Genomic DNA, 21,783 nt, shown 5'->3' with positions numbered 1-21,783 from the left:
ATAGGTATAGTTTATATACTTTCCTTTTGTATAATAAATTATGAAACGATCATCAATTTAATCTAAAATGTCTAGAATATCATATACGATTATTACTCATAATGATAGTTATTTAAATAATTAAAGTATTTTTCGAGTTTTAATTTAATGCAATATTGAATTTGATTTATTTTTATTCAATATTTAATTAAAAATATAATTTATTAATACAAGATTTATTTCAATCAATTAAATTTTGAACCCGAGTAGTTTGTTTTCTTTAAACTTCAATTCACCATAGCTGAATATTTGAATACATAAAAAAAACCTTTGACAATAATTATGTAAAACGTATTTTTGAGGAATGGTCCAGGAATCATTTTAGAATATAGGGTATTTTGAGAAAATATAGACCCAGAAAATTTGTAAAACTATTCTTATTTTATAGTCTCTTCTGTTATTAATTATTTTCCGATTGTTGTATAAAAAAAATACTATAATTTCCTGGGAAGCTAGACTTTTATAGAACTATAGAGCAGAAATTTTATAGGACTCAGCGAAGAGAATTCCAAAAAGCTTTGACGTTGATATTTTAAAAGCGAAAAAATTTAATGGGAGTTGTGTTCGGTATATCGAAAAACATTTAAGAGAAAATTATTTAAGAGCAATTTGCAAAACTATTACCTACGAGTCTTATGATCAGCAAGAACATGATTGAATATCAACTTATTGAGTTGAATTCCAGCGTTTTAAAATAAGTAAACGGATACGGCAATGCAACATACCTACTAAAACAAATACCTTGTTATTAAATCTAAGACTAAGTAAGACCCTACATAAAATTTTTGTATAGTTGTAACAGATGAATGTCTATTGCAAATCCTCTCATTATCACAAACTTTCCTACGTTTGACTTTCGTATTAGTATGTGATATACATAATATACTATCTTGGAAAGGTTATACCAACGTTTTTGATGCTAGATAACTTCAAAACAATATGTCGAATACTTTTCCAGTAATTTTCAATTTTCTCATTAAATTTTTGCTTTACAAAAAAAAAAAAACTTCCTCCACCATAAATTTTATTATACTGACTGGGCATATTTAAAATTTTTTAAAGGCTTTTAACAAATAAAAAAGCTGAGAATAAAAAATAAAACAGAAAAAAAAAAAAACAAATATTGATCATCAGTGACAGGTCATCCTCTTATATCATCTAGCTATTTATACACAATAAATTGCTCTCCTATATAGCATATGTATGTATATGCAATTTCCTGTTACGATGAATTGAACTACAAACAATCGACTCTATATAAATATTGAAGATATAAAAGACAATATACGAGTATATGAAGCGAAAATATTTAAAGAAATTGAAATTCAAATAATACGACAAGAAACCTCTTGAAATAAAATCGATAAAAGAAAAAGAATTTATTTTTCCTGTTCATCGGTCTCATCTTTATCGGCCCAATTTGATGGACTTCATTTTACTATTTTATTCTTTAAAATCAGGATTCCTTGAACGGTATTTTATTGTTATTATTCGTTTCAATATTTGGTTTTTTTTTTTGCTTTTTTATTTCTTTTTTTCTTCTTTTCAATTTATTTCTATCTTGTTACCCTTGATAAATTGAAATACTTGAGCATATTCCTTCTGTTCTGTTCACTATATTTTTATGGTCTTAAGAGAGGCTACATCATTTCGTGTCATATTGACACCAACATACATATATTTACGTAAAAATCGACCTATTGCAGTAGATACTTATATAATATTATAACAGTATGTTTGAAATTTCCTGAACGCACACAAACGCACTAGCAAAATAACAAAATAAAAAGTGAAAGAATCGATTTGAGTAAGATAAATCGAATTTTAATCTTTTGAAGGATTTTCAAATTTAGAATTTGATGTATCTCATACCAAAACGAAAATCAAAAAAAAAAACTAAAAAAAACATTTTTCTTGAGATTTTTAATTTTATATTTTTTTATCGTTTCTTAATAAGATCTTTCTAAACTGACGGTACACAACAAATGTCTACAATAATAAATACTAAAAATTCTTTAAGATTGAAAGAGGAAAAAAAGTTAAATAATTTAACGAAATTGAGAAAAGATCTTTAGAAAATACATACTATGGCAGAACAGTGACGATTGTGCTAACTAAAATTATAACCAACGAAAATTGGCGAATATTGTGGCGGCTATTAGTCATCATTTTATATAACTACAAGAAAAAATTTTATACTCAACTCAGCGAATATATTCTAATGTTAAACTGGAGAACCAAAACAGGAAATTTTTCTTAGTAATGCAATTGTGGGCTCTGGAAAAATTCAAGTAGATATAGTACTTTGATTCTACAAGAACATTTTATTTGTAGCAATTGAATTATAGCTTCCAAACTATAATTATATAATAACTGGTAAGGCGAAATGACGAAATTCAATTTTTAATAATTTGGCGAATACTGGAATTCTATTGCTTGTGATAGTGATCTAATGCTTGTGATATATGCAAAAAATTCTGAGCAATGTGAAATTTACTGCACTATAGCACTGACTACAATCTCGTAATTTACCTTTAAAGATCTACCAATGGATCTCTACGTTCTCTAGCGTCGTAAACTTATTTCCAAATTCAATACTTTTGTTACTTAAATTTTTTTGTATTCATTATGAAAAAAATATAACAGAATTACACATTAACTGAGATGTTATTGGTTCAAGATTTATTACTCATGACTTCCATACACTCAATCTAGGCTATTCGACAAATTGAAAATAAAATTTAATGGGAATAATTGAATCGCCACTGTCTTTTATTCTTCCTGTTAATTTTTGAATTTATATATAATATATTTTTGTTTTTTTTTTTTTTTGTAAGCACCATTTCATTGAAGAGGACATGAAAAATAAATAATGTGAAATGGAAAAAAATAAACGAATTAAGTATAAATAAATTCATTGTGATATCACGGGCCAGATAAATATGGCAATAACTCAAATTAATTTTTTGTTTTTTTTTTTTTATTTTTTCATTTGCTTTTGTTTCATCATCCAACTTCGAATTCAAATTCAAATTATCATTACTGTTTTCCGCCATCATTCACCATCATTACTGACAACCTCCATAATGATTGCATATCTATAATGTGAAAAGCTTAATATTTATTTTAAATTACAATGTCCATTTGTGATGTAAGAGCAGAAAAATAATGGCAATACGCATTATCCTGCCTGTATAATAATTGGAATTAATGTTATCGTAAGTCTATTATATTGACTTAAAATTGTTGATTTAAATATGTAGATAAGAAAAAATAAGTAAATTTCATAAAAATATTATTTTTTTATAAACTTCGAATTCTGAATACAACTTGTTAATTATTGTTGCTATTGCTTAATTATTGTGAAATTAATTGATGTTTCTGTACTGCTAACTTTTATAATACACCTCTCTCGACGCCAAACTAAAATGCACTGGCAATTCCAATATTTTGTAGACCAAAGCTTTTTTAATCTTGATAACGATAATATACAGAATCAACTGTGTTCGACCACTTTTACCGAACAATTAATCGGAATTGAGCACCGCAGTAAAAATCTTCGGAGATGCTATTATAAGGTTTATAAGGTCTCTGCTTTTTCTCTCAGAGAATAGAACTTAATTAAGGTAATATTTTATACTGAATTAACATTCGAAGAGATGCGAAGAAAGCGGTTCATATTTCGCTCAAAAAATGTTTTTTTTCTCAGGAATGTATGGCTTAAAAATTTGATTTATTGGAACAATAAATCCAATTATATTCAAATCAAGTTTATTTTGATTTTTGTTACTGACAATTTTTTATCATAATTTAAACTGCAAAATTAAATCAGTGAAGTATCTAGACAACCTCATTATAAAATACATATAAGATAACATAAATTAATTATCGTTAATAGGTAAAAAAATTGAAGTGTGGGAATTAAATTTCTGCAATTTTGGGAGCAAGAATTATAATAACTGAAGCTTACTGTGCTCTTCTTATGAATTATGATGTCGCAATGAGCAAAATTGTCTTGAAATTACAAAAAAATATGTGCTGAAAAGTTGACATTTTTTAATAAAAATCTTCATATAGATACTGCGCAGAAAAGATCCTCAGTTCTGGAACACTTATCATCAAATTTTCCATTAGAACTTTATATTGTCTTTCGATTATTCTTTCATATGATTTTTCAGTTTTTCTTTTCTTATTATTTTATTCTTTAATCTCCTTTGTATAATTACTTTTAACAGTTAAATCGTTTGATTTCTATTACAATATCATTGAAAAATGGAATTGTGAAAAAAAACATAACAATAATAACAAAATAAGTGAACCATGAAAAGTTTAATTAGGAAACTTTTAACAGACAAATGATTCAACAAAAGAAGTAATGAATTGAATAAATTTTTAATCTTCTTGAAGTTTTTCAATGATTGAGAAGCTCAAAATTTTTATTATAATATGTTATTGTATTTTTAATTATTATATGATTTATTTTAATATAATAAAAAAATTTCCAGATGAAAAATTTTATGCAATAATGAACATATTGAGTTTTTTACGCTTTTTTTGTAAACAATACTGGGCTATTTATGTTTTGTATAAAAATATTGTGTTATTTGAATTTTAAATGAAAAATCCTGTGTTTCTTGTATTTCATATTGGATTTTTTTATATTTTAAGTAAAAAAAACTGAGTTATTTACGTTTTATAGGAAAATATTCAATATTTTACATTTTACATAAAGAATACTTAGTTATTTACGTTTTATGAGAAAATATTTCATTTTTTACATTTTAAATGAACAACACTGAGTTATTTACGTTTTATAGGGTAATGCTTCATTTTTTACATTTTAAGTAAACAATACTGAATTATTTACGTTTCACAAGAAAATATTCAATATTTTACATTTTACGTAAACAATACCAATTTATTTACGTTATATGAGGAAACACTTCATTTTTACTTTTAAGTAAACAATACCGAGATATTTACGTTTTGCAGGAAAATATTCCATATTTTACATATTACGTAAACAAATCTGAGTTATTTACTTTTTATAGCAAAATATTTAATTTTTTTACATTTTACGTAAACAATACTGAGTTATTTACGTTGCATAGTAAAATTCATCTTCTTTTATATTTTAAGTAAACAGAAGTAAGTTATTTACGTTTTATAGGAAAATATTGCATTTCTTATATTTTACGTAAATTATAATGAATTGTTTACGTTTTGCACAAAAATATTGAATTTTTTATGTTCTATTATGAAAACATTGAGTTTCTTCCATTGTACATGAACAACATTGGGTTATTAACGTTTTATGTAACTACTACTGAGTTTTTAAATTTAAAATATTAAACAATATTGTGTTGCTTAGCTACATTCAAAGTTTCGATGTCAATGAAATATTTTATCAATATTATTTTAGTTCAGCAATTTACGAGACAATGGAATACGAAAATTTAAAATTAACTGTTAATAATTTTAACTGACAATAAGATATAGACTGTTATCAGTAGCGGGTAGAATATTGGAAGTGTACGTGTATAACTAATATGTATTAACAAGTGAAATAAAATATATATCCCATTTTTTTATAATTAAGCGTATTATATTAAATATTATATTTTGTAAATGATATAATTATTATAAATATTATATTATTATTATCATTATTGCGGTAAATTAATCCAAATAAATTATTTATATGTTTACCTATAACAAAATCATGCCAACAAACCTATACATTCATAATAATATGTACATATGTAAATTATCGACATATTATGGTATTTATTAACTGTTTGGGATATTGTATAAATAGGAAGCCACAATACCATAATCCTGTTCCGGTACAGATTCAATTTTTTTTTTGTAATAACAATGTGAACGTAAACTTAATATTATAATTGTAGATATTACTTTTACATAATTACGCAAAATAAATGCGGGAAACTGGAAATGTAATACAATACCGATATAAAAAAAAATTTTTCTTTACAATAAACCCATATTTGGAATTTTTTTTTGTTTTTTTTTTTTTTTTGCGATTTGTATTGAAAATTACTTTTATTGTAACTATGTGTTGGTACAAATAATATTTTATTAATATTATTTTATACATTTTGAGTAAATTATTATTTGAGTAAATAGCAAAATATCACTAAAGAAATTGAACCTATGTAATATGGTAAATTATGTGTTAGTATAATATGTTAGCTCTTAACAAGTAGTACGACGCCACTTTTAAATCTTACATAAGAGCATCTGAAAACTGAAGATGGTAATATGTGTCTCTTTATGTAAAATTCAGTTGATTCTAAATTGAGTACAAGAACAGGGTTATTAAAATCGGAATAAATATGAGCTATGAAATGTCCTATATATTTTACCGGGAATACCGCATATATCAATGAAAGATTACTTTTAACCTTTTCTGTAAAATAAATCTGTTAACTGGACAGCTCTGATATTTCATTTCTTAATTTTCATTTATGTTATTCGGGTCAAAGAACTTTTACTTTTGTAAGAGCTTTTACGCAATTAACTGAATATTTAGATCAATTACCAATAAATTACTTGAAATTTAATATAATATTAATAGTGTTTCTAAAAGTTTTATAAAATTAGAGCAGATCTAATATTTATTTTGTGATGTTATTGCAAAAACCTATAACTACCCACTTACTAATCAAAATTTCCTGAACAGTGAATTGCAAGATAGAGCATCAATAAATTTTCTAATATGCAATTAGAAGTTACTATGTAAATATTTAATAGGAAATTTTCTACCTTAAAACTTCTATCTACGTCCAATTTTACACTTTTTACTATTCAAAAAAGGCAAACTTTAAACTACAAATTCACTTTGAAAATCGTTTTTGTGCCAATAACTTTTTTAATTACAAATTAAAACTTTTTGCTTTTTTTTTTAAATATTGAAAAGAAAATTGATTTTGTGTTTGATTGCCCGACTTTATAAAAAGTTTTTATGCATAACTTTTGTCACAGTTTTTAACTGTGTAAAAAATTGTGTTATTTTAGGGCAAATGTTAATTTAATGCTAAAAAACTTTGAAGACTACCTAAAAATGTTTTTACAACTAAATTTGGTTGGTAAGAATAGCAATAAAGCGAAAACGGAAGCAGAAATTCATGTATTCTAAGTTCTATACAGTAGTGTTTGTGAAGCTAGAACAAACTTTAATGCATGAAAATTTATTTTAAACAAAACTTAAATAGCATATTTACACATACTAAAATTCGGAAGCTAATGAAGATTATTAAAGCAAAATGCATTTAGCCTTATTAAAAAAAATTGACTTTTTATTTCTAAGTGTTGCACAAGCTTGATTACAACTAAAGCCGAATTTCTTTTGAACTCAAGTTCAGCTTGACATGATTTTAGAAAAACAGCTATCAAAGATGAGCCGATTAAGGAATCACATTCAGTTAAGATTATCGGGATTCGGTTCGAAAATTTACTGTGGAAAATACAATTGAAATGTGTATGAAGGTAAGATCATACAAAACATTTTGTTTGTTACATACATGTTCGACTCAAAATTACTTTTTTGTTTTAGCATCAAAGATAAAATTTAAAATTTATATTATAAAGGACGTAAACAATTTTTTTTAGTTTCTTTACATTTCATTTTGCCTTAAAATTTCATCAAACAAATTATATCAGAATCAAGAGTAAATACATAACGTATAAAAAAAATTTTGGTAAAGGAAAAAATGAAAATAAAATCCAAAAAAAAAAAAAACAAACCGAAAGAAACAAATTTGACATGGATACCAACTATAGCATTTACAAAGAATCCCTAAAAATGTTGATAGGTGGGATGCCATTTTGATAATACATTTTGCTCTCACATATCCTTAATCAGCTCTAATCACAAAACGAAGTAAAATTTGTCATATACATAGAAGAGGAAACAGAAAATAAAAAGTGAAGATATCTAGAAATTGAAGAAGTAAGGGAACAATAAATAAATTCCCTTTTTCTATATCATTCTCTCTTCTTTTGATTTGTTCCAATTTTATAAAACGTATGTTTTATGTATGTTTGCAACTCCATTAATTTAGTTAACTTTAGAAAAAAATAAAAAGCAAAATCTATAGATAAATCTTGTAATTTGAGTTGACTAACGCACATTTCTATGTAACAAGAACCATGTTTGTCTACATGTTAAATTTGATCGCTGCTTCCTATTTTAGAATGAGGAAGAAGCAAAGGAACATTTTCACATTAGGGGTATTTATTACCATATAAAATATAGATAGTTGTTTTCTTCTTTGATAAATTTTACTATATGAGTTTCTACATATAGCTATTATGTATATTGACATTTACATAGAAAAACCAAAATAAAACAAATTGAAAAATAAAAAAAAAAATTTTTTTTTGTGTAATCATCCTATTTTAAATTGAGGCTCATTTCCTACTTTGTCATCTTGAATACAATTTCGATTTGACGATGAGTAAAGAAGACAAAAAGAATGATTGTTGATTTTGATTTCGGAAGAAACATGAGAGCCCTCTTACATAATATTATTTATAATACATTATGTTTGTGTATGTATGTATATAACAGTTGGGCTATATTATACACAATGCATAAAATATAATTTTGTATAACAATCAACAATATTATACTCTGTCACTTTTGATTATTTTTGACAGGAATTTCATATCATCTTCAAGGGCAAAATCATATAAAAATATTATAAGTAATAATTTAAGATCAAATTAATTTGTTATTGATTAGATTTATATCCAGACTAGCAAATGCTAGCATAAGCATATTTTACTTTAATTGACCTAAATATTTTTTTTTTTGTTTTTTTTGGAATTGTGTTGTGTTTAATGAAAATAAATTTTTTTCACAAGAAGATTGAGTATTGAATTCTTCATTTGGTATGTCATAATATAGAAACATTTATACTAATAACACAATGTATGTATGTGTTATAATAGAATATGATATTATACTACTAATGTGTTGGAATATACATAATATACCATTCTACATTTTATGAAGCCCAAGCAATATGAACTGTTAGATTTCAAAGTAGAGCTTATTCATCAATACGTTAAACAAAATTTTAGTTATAAATCGTTCTTCGCCTTGCCAGGAGGTATATAAATCGTACTCGGCCTTGACTATACACTATGTAACATAAAATTAAATAGCATATGTTTCAGCTTGAAATATTGATAAATAAAGGTAAATATCACAGGAGTATCCGAGGGCCCTTCAGATGATAATTACCTCCATTATCATAGTCTTTCGGGTAAATCCATAGCTTAAGACATCACTACATTTTCCACTTTCTGGCTAAATCCCAAAGGCAACGCCATATCCTGAATTTTAGCAAATTATCAAGCAAGAATATAAACATGTGCAAGCTTTTATTCATTATACATCAGTTAATATTTTTCGAAAAAAAAACTGAAAATTTTCAGAATAGATTCAGAACTTGTAGCACGAACTACAATTCTCATATTTCATGAAACTTTAAAGTTTCACTAGCTTAAAGCATCACAATGAAATAAATATTTTTGTTATACATGATTTTTATGCATAAAATTTTCCAAATTTTACAATTTTAATAAAAACATAGAAAGGATCTTTTATTTTGTATAATATCAAACTTATTCATGAATGACCGTAGAGAAAACAAAACTCAATTTATCATGAATTTCAATATCACATTTATTCACAGCAAGTATCCACAAAAAAAAAAACTATTGCTTTTGGATAATAACATTGTTGAAGTTAGTATGTTGAAATTGCATAATATTTGGCTTAATTATAATTCACAATATTATTCACAAAATAAGTTTTAACGCATTAATTTTGAATATTGTTTTAAAATATCTACAATAACTTTTCAGTTAACAAAAAAAAACATGTATTTAATTAAGAACTTTTTTGAAAATCCCCCCGGAACTCAAAAGGGAAATAATTTTTACAATAATAATTTAATTAATGTTAAAATTCTCCTAGAATGTTTAGTTTACTTTTGAAAATGCGCATATTATATAAAGTTAATTTTATTTATGTTTAATTAGTAAACGTAGTTATGAGTTTCAAACAGTAAAAAAACTCCAGATATGAAAAATTTAATTAACAAAAAAACAACAATTTCTAAACAGTGGACAGGTCACATATAACTACAACAAATTTATATGAAAGGAACATCTTTTTAATAAGATGGGCGGCGCACTTGTGTATCTCAATTTTCGTATGATTTTGATGAAAATTCATATCTTAACCACAAGCATGTGACGGATACTTCAACGTTTGGATTACGTTAGGTCTGAGGAACTACAATTTTACAACGGAGAGGTTTTACATTTTTGAACACAGAAAAAAAATTGTGGTTGTTAAACGTTTACTAGGGACATATTTTAAATTTTTTCAATATTAATCCAATGATACTGGAATTAATTGGTCTTGAAATTTACTAGCTTTTTGCAAATTGAAAATGAAACTGAACATATGTGAACCTCTATTAGTTATTAGAAGTAAGCTTAAGCTTTTCTAGGGTTTTTTAAAACCTGAAGGAAATGATCAGAGGATATTATTTCCATAACACTGTACAAACCTTAAACGTGAAATTGCCTTCCACGGTCGGTTATGTTCTGATCATATCGCATTTTTTTCTTCAATTATACAAGGTTACATAGGGGTGTGTATCTAATTTTTTTTTATAAATACCGCACATAAAATGCGTATGTTCACGTATATTTTCTAAATTATTCCGCTTCTAAATATTTAAAAACATCCACTAGGTATATGGGAATATACATTGAATTTATTATATTTCAAATAAAAGTTATATGTAAATAAACAAAATTATCTTTAAATGAGAAAATAAATTTGTTTGCATTCCATTAAAATTTTGAAAAAAAAATTAGAAAAACAAAAATAATAATAATTTTACATTCAATATAATTTGTTTATTTTAGAATAAATTATCTTATATAAAAAATTACTGACTAAATACTAAAATTATTAGATATATTGCATCATTAGAAATATTTTTGTAAAATAAAAGAAAAAAAAGTTGATCTGGTTAGCATATAACCGACCGCAACGTACATTGGTTTAATGAAAGTGTTACAAAAGGAAATGCCTTTTAAACATTTCTTCTCAATTCTAAGAATGTTAGCAAGATTTTTGTTAACGTACGTTCTTTAACGTAAATTTGGTTCCTGATAGAGTTTCGCTATGTGCCATTTGAAGACCCTGAAAACTTTGCCAGTTAGTTTCGGTAACAACCAGAATTCAAATATTAAATTTCAAGAAATTCGTAAATATAGTAAAAAATGTTAAAATGGGCCAGTCGTTCAGTCTCCGAGTTCTGATCTTTAAAAAAAAAGAAAGGTTCATTGCCTTAAAACTCTGAACTCCTATATTGAATTTCAAGGGAATCGGGTGATTATTTCTCTTTATTAGCAAAAATCAGCCAGCAAAATGGTCCAGTCCCCAGGGCCAGATATAAACCAAAAGATTAGCAATCTGTAACATAGCCGAAATAAACTCATATGCAAAATTTCATCAAAATTGATTCAGCCGAACATGAGATACAGATACAGATATCTAAAATGTCAACACACCACTTCATGTTTGTCGTATACAATGCAGTCAGTAAAAATATGAATGTAGAGGAGCATGTATATAAAGTACTTAGATTAGAAAACAAAAATTTTTATGTATGTGTGTAGGGGATTTTAATTAAATTAAATAAATTGAGCATAAATTAAATTTTATTTTCATCTCAAATCTATTCTTTCTATTTATAGGTACAAAGGAAAGAAATTTTTAAAGTGTTTATACACTAAATAAATAGAAATTACAGTTTTTATTTAGAATTTTTGAAATTTCAAGGATGAACAATATAATAATATTCTAAATTCTATTAAATTTATTTAAGAGCAGGTCAGATAATTATAAATTTCAAATCACAAGCGTTTATCACAAAAGTAGACAAATCGAAAATCAATCGATAATTTCCAGTCACCAATGAGAATTTCAATGCCAATTTTATTCGATTTTTCGAGTCCTAAACAATTCACTTACAGAAACCCCTTCCTATTCTTAACATTCCTACCCTTAATTAGATTCCTGGGGCTGGTTCTGAATTCAAAGCTGAACTAGAGACTTAACATCATGGAGAGAGTAAAGAAAGCAACTATTGCGCTTTACTCGTGCAAAAGGGCCATCGGGAAGAGGTAGGGCCTGAAACCAAACATGGTTTATTGGCTGTACACCGCGGTGGTCAAACCGGTTCTGATGTGGTGGCCGGCGCTCCGTACTTCCTTAAACCCGAGGTTAATCAGCAGGGTTCAGAGGATGGCAATCATGTGTGTTAGTGGGGCTCTGCGCTAAACCCCTACACAGTCTCTTGAGATTTTCTTGCATCTGCTGTCATTAGATATACTGGGCAGGCAGATGGCTGCGGAGTCTGCAATGCGCTTTGGGGCCGCACGCAGACTGCACTGCAGTGTTTTTCAGGCAGAGGTTCTCGCAATTGGGGAGGCTCTGCGCTGGCTTGGTGAGCATGTGGTGTCCGTGGGCAGTGTTAGAATCTTCACGGACAGCCAAGCCGCAATAAGGGCGCTGGAGTCGGAGACCTCTACGTCCAGAACGGTCCTAGATTGTAGGTCGTCTCTTAACGAGATGGCGAGACAGTTCGAGTTAAACTTGGTTTGTGTTTCCGGACACAGTAGGATCTCAAGGAATTTCAAGGCGGATGGGCTTGCGAGACATGGAACGACCCTCGGAATTCTACCTGAAAAGGAGAACCCGAGCATGCTTCTAAGCACTCACAGGCTGCTGCTACGCAGTGCAGCGGTGAAACGTACCAATCTCAGAAGGGCGAATGGAACTACGTGTAACGCGGCAAGGAAGTTGTGGCCAAAGCTAGACTTGCGTCGCACAAGGGATCTAATATATCTCCGTCGGGAGGATATTGGCCCCGTGATAGGGTTTTAACTGGACGCTGTCTGAATGGCGTTCATGTCAGGAGGATGAGCCGCCCAGCAAACGAGGGGCGGCCCATCTTTCTCCTCCTCGTCACCTGAGGAGGAGGAAACGTTGACCCACCTGCTGCGTTGGCGAACTCCAGGCGGAGGTTTCTTGAGTCCTCCGTTTTTGAGCGGGCTACGGACCTAGCGAATGTAAATGCTAGAGATCATGGCCGGTTTCTGAGGAACTCCGGCTGGTTCTAGTGAGGGAGAGAGGGGGGATCCGGCGGCATCACAACGAGCCTTAGTGGCCTAGGTGTACCCTTCGGGGGGTCATGTTACCTAACCTAACCTACCCTTAACTATGTAATGTAAGTATTTTTCTAGTTTTAAATTTATTTAAACAATTTTAATAATCATATTATGTACAATAATAACAATAATAAAACATAACATTTAATTATGATAAACTTAAATGACTTCATGTCCTTAATTATTCAAAAAAAATAATAATAAAAAATAATGATAAATAAAATATTATAATCTGTTTTTCATCAAAATCTTAAAAAAAATTTCATATCCTTAAATTAATCATTATTCATATTAAATATATTATAATTATCCTTTTAACTTCTATATAATAGGTATATTAGAGTATATTATAAAATACAGCATAGTTATGCGTCGTAATCAAATACAAACATGAATATATATGTATATGTAAATACCTTACAAACTATCTGTAAATGTTAATTTATAATTAATTATCTTTCATAAAACCAATACACAATTCACAACGCATAAATTATTTGATTTTAATTACATTATTAAACAAAAAACAAAAAAAAAACATAACAAAAGAAAAAGAATTTTACACAATTAACAATTGTTAATAAAATTATAGGACACATTGTAATTAAAATTTATAATAAATATTTTTATTAAATTAATTTTTAATAAAAATTTAAAATGTCAAAATTTTCACAAAACAAGAATTCATGAAAAATTAAATGAAAATTCAAAAGTTTTTGTATGTTTTGAATGATAACAAGTTGGTGTTTAAATTTGATAACCATTTATTTTTGTTCAATTTAACATTCATTATTCATTCAGTGCTATTAAATTTTCACAATAGAAGTTCAAATCCGGCAATTACAAAACCGGTAATTATGTGTACAAAAAACGTTAATCTCATTATCTTTTTTCTAATTTTTCAAAAATTTTTCAAAAAATTTCGAAGAAATTTATTTTATAGAAGTTGATTACATGATTTTGTTTGCAGAATTTTGAGGCTCCGATCCGAAATCAGCCACTAGAAATGAATCAAAAAACTATTTTTCGTATTTATCTAGTATATATTTTCAAAAATTGAACAGTCCAATTACGATACTGATATTTACTTGTTTACTTATTTATTTATTCCTTCAAAAAGAGCTAAATAACTCGTACAGAACGTATATACTACTATATAATCTCATTCGAAATCCCCAAAAGATTTCAAATGAACATATGTATATAAACAAAACGAAATGTGAAACCGTATTATGCCTGCTATCGCCTGCCTCATAATTCATAATACCGTTTGTTTGTTACTCCTTATTTCAAAATTAAATTAACAGTATAGTTATCCTATATATCGTGAAAGTTTTTGAAGAGATATTTAATATATATATCGCAATATAGCTTATCAACCGTTTAAAATATACATTAATTGTTATATCTAAACCTTATTTTACATAAAAAATATATCACACGGCTTCACTGTCACTTTATTCCCGTACTCATTTTCTTATGACCATTTGCCTTCAATTTGCTTTTAAAATTTTAAATATTTCCCAAATTGTAAGAGAATTTTTTCAAGTAAAATTTTGTTGAACTCTTTAGATATTCAGCACCAATATTTGCTTAAAAAGAAGGTGTTATTGACGAAGAAATGGAATTATTGTACCATCAAAATTTTAACTAAATTACCATAATTAATATTAATTTTTTAGAGGATAATTACATAAATATATAACATTGAAAATATTTAAATTGTTTGATCATTCATATATGCATAGATACACCTATATACATACATATATACACATTTATTGTGATAATATTAAAGTGTTGAAAGCATATCTATAATTAATATTTCATCACATTTAAATCAGAAATTTTCAGTTGTTATTGTTTCATTGTATTAATAAATACCTGTATAGCTATTTACATGTTATTTCAATTTAAAGGTGTTAAAATAAACAGAATGTACATATACATATACACATACAGTTAATTTTTCATAATAACAAATTTATAGCTAATTATAAAATTTTATATAATGACATGATATTGTTACATATATTATTTACACATACATTATGTATATGTAAATGAAAATTTTAAAATTTTACAATATTTAAACATTATTAACATAAATTTATTTGAATAGAGAATTTTCACCTTTTGTAATTTTCTTAATTCATTTTCAAATTATCTTAATCAAAGATTGTTATGTAATTAACAAAATAATATTTATCGAGATTACAAACAATTTATTGAATTTAAATTCTATTTAAGGAGTAATATTTATAGTAGCATACTATGTATGTATTTATGTTTTAATTAGTTCATAATTTTATTTAATGTGGATCAAATTGATGAAAATTTATGCTGTGTTTTTTCAGTTAAGTGAGATATTTCGGGCACTAATTTGTCATCATTAACACTGTATTTGCTTTAACATTCTTATATAGATGAAAATATTTTCTTAAAACACATTCTTAATGGCATGATCTGAGCTCAAATCTACACAATATATCCTATACCTTGTTATTTGGAATGCTATCATAATTAATAATACAGCTTCCCTTAGAGGCAGCTAATCAAATTTATTCAAAACAAAAAAGAACGAACTGAACGAAGCCGAACGAAATGCGGAAACTGAATTTTACGTATTTTTCGGTTTCATTTATGAATTTCGTATAAGATTTTGCAAATTACATGTTAAAAAAATTCATCAATATGAAAATAAATTCATTAAAACATTTTCTCACTCGAATGCCTGGTCAAACTCACTTTTCGGGGAAAATACGAAAACTACCTACTGACCATTTAAAAATAGAAGCAAATAATATTAATTAAACCAAAATTTCAATGTAAGAACAAGCTTATTAAATAAGCTAATCATCAACATGTTTAATATTAGGTTCTATGATGGTTAGTAATTAAATTTACTCTGCCCAAGTTCCACAAGTATCTAAAATGAATTCAATGAATGTATATGAAACTGGAATCAATAGAAACAAGAGTCTTATTGCATTCAGCTAAATTAGTTATAAAATCAACCGCAAAAAATGGAAAAAAATGATACTTGTTCAATATTTCCCCTTTGAAACCACAAAAAAAAATTTCAAAATGTTCAACAAAATTTATCATTCCTGTCTTTTTTCAGCACATCAATAAATTATGCTTTTTAAAATTTTATTTTTTTTTTAGTAATGAATGGTACTTGTACATGGTATGTATGTATTTAAAAATTTAAATATTTTTGTTTTATATTCTGAATAGCCAACCGAATTTTCCAATAAAGCTTCATACTATTACTTTAATTGCCTCTGCAAACTTAAAAAGACAAAAGAAACAAGTGGCGGAGAAACAATAATAAAGGTTGTTATAGAATCAAGACAAAACCAAAATAACCGCTAAAATCGCTTTTTAATTTTTTATTTTTCCGTTTTTTGTTCTGAAAAGTACTTTTTGTTTCTTATAAACTTTTTTCTCCCCTAATTTTAGTGAAAAAAATTCTGTTTTTTTTTCTATAAAAATTTTTCAACAAAACCACATTAAATATTTTGTCTGATGACTGAAACTATTTCTAGGGTATTATTAATTTTACTATACAAATGACGGCTAAGTTCAAAGGAATTTTTGTATGTACATAAACATGGGAGCAAAAAAAGAAAATTTAATTTACCCTGGAAATGGTGATTAAAGAGTTTTTTGTAATTCAACATGAATAATTTAGGGTAATTTAAAAAAAAACAACTGATAGGAAACTTTAGAAAAATATAAGTGACACGATAAAACCACTTATGTATTTGAATTTCAGCTCACGCCACGTCGAGTCACGTCACTTTAAGTCACATCACGTCGTGTCACGTCATGTTATGTTAAGTCGTAACAAAAACATCTAAGTTACATCTAAAAATCCAACCCTTAACTTCTTATAATTTGGCCGTTATCACATTACAGCCATTCAAAAAGCATGTGTGACATACAGAAAAACATAAAAAATTAGGCTTTTTAGATAGTCAATAGATAGTTAAAAATTTTGTGATTACTTTAAACAGTAATGTAAAAGGAACACGACAAATCAAATATTTGAAGGCTGTACCCAAACAAAAAATTGTGACTTGGAATTTCTATATGTATTTTTTCAAGCAATAACGTTACTGCGACATCATGCGGCAACATTTTTAGGATGTAGATTAGATTAAATTAGTTTTGTAGATCGGCAGAGGTCAACCTCAAATCAGGTCAGTGAAGCCTTTAAGACTTATTGCAACATCCCACCGCAGTAACAAAATACCAACTAGGCCTATAACTCGCACGCTGTTGTACACTAATTGTTTGCTATCATTGATTTCTCTTTATTTATATTTAATTTGAAGAAACGGTCACCTCTTCTACGTCTATTCTTTCTAATATTATATTTACAAATATTAGTTCGTCAATGCGTTCACATTTATTCGGTAATCAACTTCATAATTTCAAACTTATGAATTGTATTGCGTATAGCAGTCATTTGAAATACAAGCAGTCCAATAAACAGAAACGAAAACTCCATTTTCATTCTCATGTACAATGAAATTCCACAAAAATTTTTTTTGTAATTTCCAAAAAAAAAAAAAACAATAAAAAGAAAAATTGATCTTATATTGTACATTCTCATTACAGTATACAACTGGACAGACTATGTATATAAGTAGTAATGACCCATCCGACTGTTCCAAATATCATTATTACACTATAATTTTAACACGTCTTGCATTCCATCTATCCGTAGATTTTTGTACTATACATTTTCCAAATGCTTAATTGTATATGGCAAACGTTTCTTTTATATTGATGCTGTTCTCGTTATTTTCATACAACTTTTGTATGTAAAATGTGAGCATTGTCTATTAAAGTATAACGAGAGACCTCTTAACATAAATGTATAACTAACAGTATATAAGGTAAAATATTATTATAAAAATATGTAGGAGTGAAATTTTCTCATGTCGGACAATCGTAATTTATTTATTACATTTTTTTTATATAACAGTTATTTAGCTATATAAGTTATTGTCCTACATATAACTCGTATATTTTAAATATAATATTATATTGTATATCATTTTATTACCAGTCTCTACCTTTCTCAATTCAAGTATACATATATGACTATATATCTGTAAATTTAAAGGTAGTATATATGATTTTAAATAAATAAAGGTAAACACGATATTTTCTAAATCCAATACAAATAAATATTAATAACTCATATACACAATATGTAGAGAGATGTACAGAGAAAGTATATTAATAATTTTATACTAGAAAATAATTTTGTCGCGACAAAAACCCTTAAAAAGGATTTCATTTTTAATTGAATAATTTTATTTTTACATGTTTAGATTTCTACAATTTTATTTTAAACTAATTGAAAAAAAAAATATTTTAACCATTTTGTTTTTATTTTAATTAAATTTTTTCGGTATGTTTAAAATTCAATATTTTTAAAGGATTCACCAGGTATTCGTGTAATTTATATGAAAATGTATTTTAATATTAGAATTTAAAAATTTAAAAATTATGGAAAACTTTTTTGAATTTTGGACGGGAAAAGTTGGTTAAGTATGAGAGGTCCAATTGCCCTTAGCAGACTTGTACAGTGGGCGCAACAGTGTGCAGCGATCACGTATAAGAATCTATTGAGCGGCCTCTTATCCAAATGCGCGACATGCCTTAAAACACACGCTCAAGATCCACCCTCCTGATGAGCAACTTTTTAGGCTCGGAAAACTGCAACTCGGCCGCTATGAGAGCAAAGCCCTTCAGCCCTTTATTCTGCCCCTTAAATAATTCCGAAATATTTCCTGTCTAAAAGTTCTATACGCTTAATAAAAATGTGATTTAAGGTGTACAATTGTTTTCTGGGAATTTTCGTATTGTCTTGAGCACGTTTGCTCTTTTCGATCATTTAAAAGAAAATTTCTACTGATTTAACCGCAAAATAATCACTAAACGGATCTGAAAGCTAAAGTTAAACAATATAGTGTTGATTTTGAGTTCCAATTCGTTTTATATGTAAAAAATTTTCATTATTATTTTACTATGTAATTTTAATGCTCCGTATTCACGATGAAATTTCACAATAATTCAGATAATTTATAAAAGTAAAACTAAATCTCTAATTCGAAAATTTTAAAATATCATACACCGCTCATAATATTTTGAATTTTATAACACTTTTTAATTTCAGAAAATTTCATACTTAATATTCAAAATTAGTATATGCATGCAGAAGTGCAAAATAAATGCAGGTATCCAATATACTTTAATAACGGTATAATAATATTTTAAGTACCTACATTAATATGTAATTTGCATGTGTTTATAAATTAAACGTATATATATGTAGATTAAAAATATATACACATACAAATATTATTCTTATTATTGTGCGCGAACACAAGAGTGCAATGGGCAACATTTTAATATTGAAAGTATAAAATAATATTATTAACAAAAATAATAATTATGATAATAACAAAATTTAAAAAAGTGGAATTAATTCTTACCTGTAATTTCTTAATAATCAAATTTAAACGAACTTGAAAAGCTTTATCACGATATGTCATCATTGCATTGCCATACCTATAGATACCTTCAATATTGTATACAGCACCATTAAATAACGTTAATTCAGCTGAATATGTTAAAAATAGTGGTGACTTTTTTTATTGAAAATATGAGCATCGTTGATTTTGTTGTTGAATATTTTATTGAATTCATTTTATTACGAATATTTTAAAAAAAATTTATTTTAATGATCATATAAAGTTGGTTTTCCACACAAATTAGATTAAAAAATTATGAAATAAAAATATTTCCATATATTGGTGTTGAGTTTTAATATTTTGTATATGAAAATAAAAAAAAAAATATTAAATATAAAATATTAATAATTAATAAAATTATGTTATGGATAAAACGTTAAAATTTATTAAAGTATAGAGTGATTCTGTGACATTTATTCGTGTAATTATTAATTATTTTAAATTTACATTTGGCATAAAGAGAGCGTATATGACAAATTTTATTTATTGAGAGAGGAAGCACCTATAGGGGCAGGAAGTCAGACGACATATGGATGTCAAAGCAGCATTGAAGAAACAGTCAATTTATTTATTCAAACCCGATCAGCTATTATTATCATTTCAGACATTAAGAAAGGTTTATAGTTCCACAAATAAGGACTGAATTTCTAAATGAACACTACCAATTGCGATAATTAATGGTTCAGAATTCATTAAAACATAATAATGCTATAGCAGATAAGCCCAAAAAGTCTCAATTTAACCCTTATTTTCTATAGATGAGTGTTATTAATGGATCATAGGTCAAGACATTAGAATAATTCAAAACAGTTACTGGTTTGTATAAAAGAATCCCTGACTTTATAAATAAAATTTAAGTTTAAAGCTTGAATTACTTAAAATCTACTTTTTGGACTTCGTGAGTTTTCATTATTAGCAAAGACGGTATTATAGTTAAAGGACATCAAAATGAACAGTATTAATAATATAGAGTACAAAATAAGTTCATAGTTTACTTCAGATTACTTGTATTATTTCAATGTTTTACCTACATACTTGTATATAATTCGTCTTCTTGAAAACTCAAAACTGAAATGTGACTTAATAATATGTAGTGACTATGGATTGCTATTCCTCAATAAACTATTAAACTCATAAATATTTAGCTTAAGTTTTTAATATACTAAAAACATTTATACATCTACAATACAAAAATCTGTAAAAATAAAAATACTTACAATTGATATGCCTTCCTTAACCTCTGGTAATTTAAAATGTGTCATACCAAGTTCTTGAAAATGTGACAATATCAATGGAATTGTCATATCGACTTGTTCATTTATATTGGTCCATCCAACTTCATCCTCTTCAAAATTATTAATATCTCGTATGCTACGATGACGATGATAACTGATAATGACATTACTTTCATTCATTGTTGAAGGTTTATAGTTACTGGCTGTGTCCTGTTTATTTTCCTCTGTAATACTTTTAACAATAAGAAAAGAAAAAATTATTGGAAAAACAATTTTATTACAATTCCTATTTATTTATTTATTTATTTTTTTTTGTAATTTTTTTTTTGTTTGGCGTCATTTTATTTCCATTCTACAAACTATTTTTTCATTGCTGAACTAAAAATGGAATGTATATAGATAAGAGAGAACGATAAATTCCGGATCAATAAAATCAACGGATTGAGGAAACATTCTGATAAAAATCTGATTATATGTAGTGTATATAGAAGCAATGTGAGTGCTATATAATTTTTTGTAACGTTAGTATTGTAGGTATGGTAACGATTTTTTTATTTGTACTAGAAGCAAGGATTAAGAATAGTATCCTGTATATTATTTATTGCTATTATTTTTTTGTAATATACTCAAAAACGGTGCGATGAATGCTGTTGTATTATTGTTAT

At 26.7% G+C, this 21,783-nt stretch overlaps 1 protein-coding gene across 1 annotated transcript in view; it reads right to left on the bottom strand.

The window, feature by feature from the left end:
• The window catches only part of LOC129608067 (uncharacterized), a 38,334-nt gene that overhangs the window by 5,255 nt on the left and 11,296 nt on the right, over positions 1 to 21,783 (bottom strand). Inside the window, exons 2-3 of the mRNA XM_055519380.1 lie at positions 21,101 to 21,350; positions 19,845 to 19,997 (exon numbers count right to left, since the gene is read on the bottom strand). Coding sequence (XP_055375355.1) covers positions 19,845 to 19,997; positions 21,101 to 21,350 — 403 coding nt within the window. The remainder of the gene's footprint in view (positions 1 to 19,844; positions 19,998 to 21,100; positions 21,351 to 21,783) is intronic.

Source organism: Condylostylus longicornis, unplaced genomic scaffold, assembly GCF_029603195.1.
Source record: "Condylostylus longicornis isolate FDR11 unplaced genomic scaffold, ASM2960319v2 ptg000030l, whole genome shotgun sequence".
Lineage (NCBI taxonomy): Eukaryota > Metazoa > Arthropoda > Insecta > Diptera > Dolichopodidae > Condylostylus > Condylostylus longicornis.
This window is presented reverse-complemented; position numbering and strand designations above follow the sequence as displayed.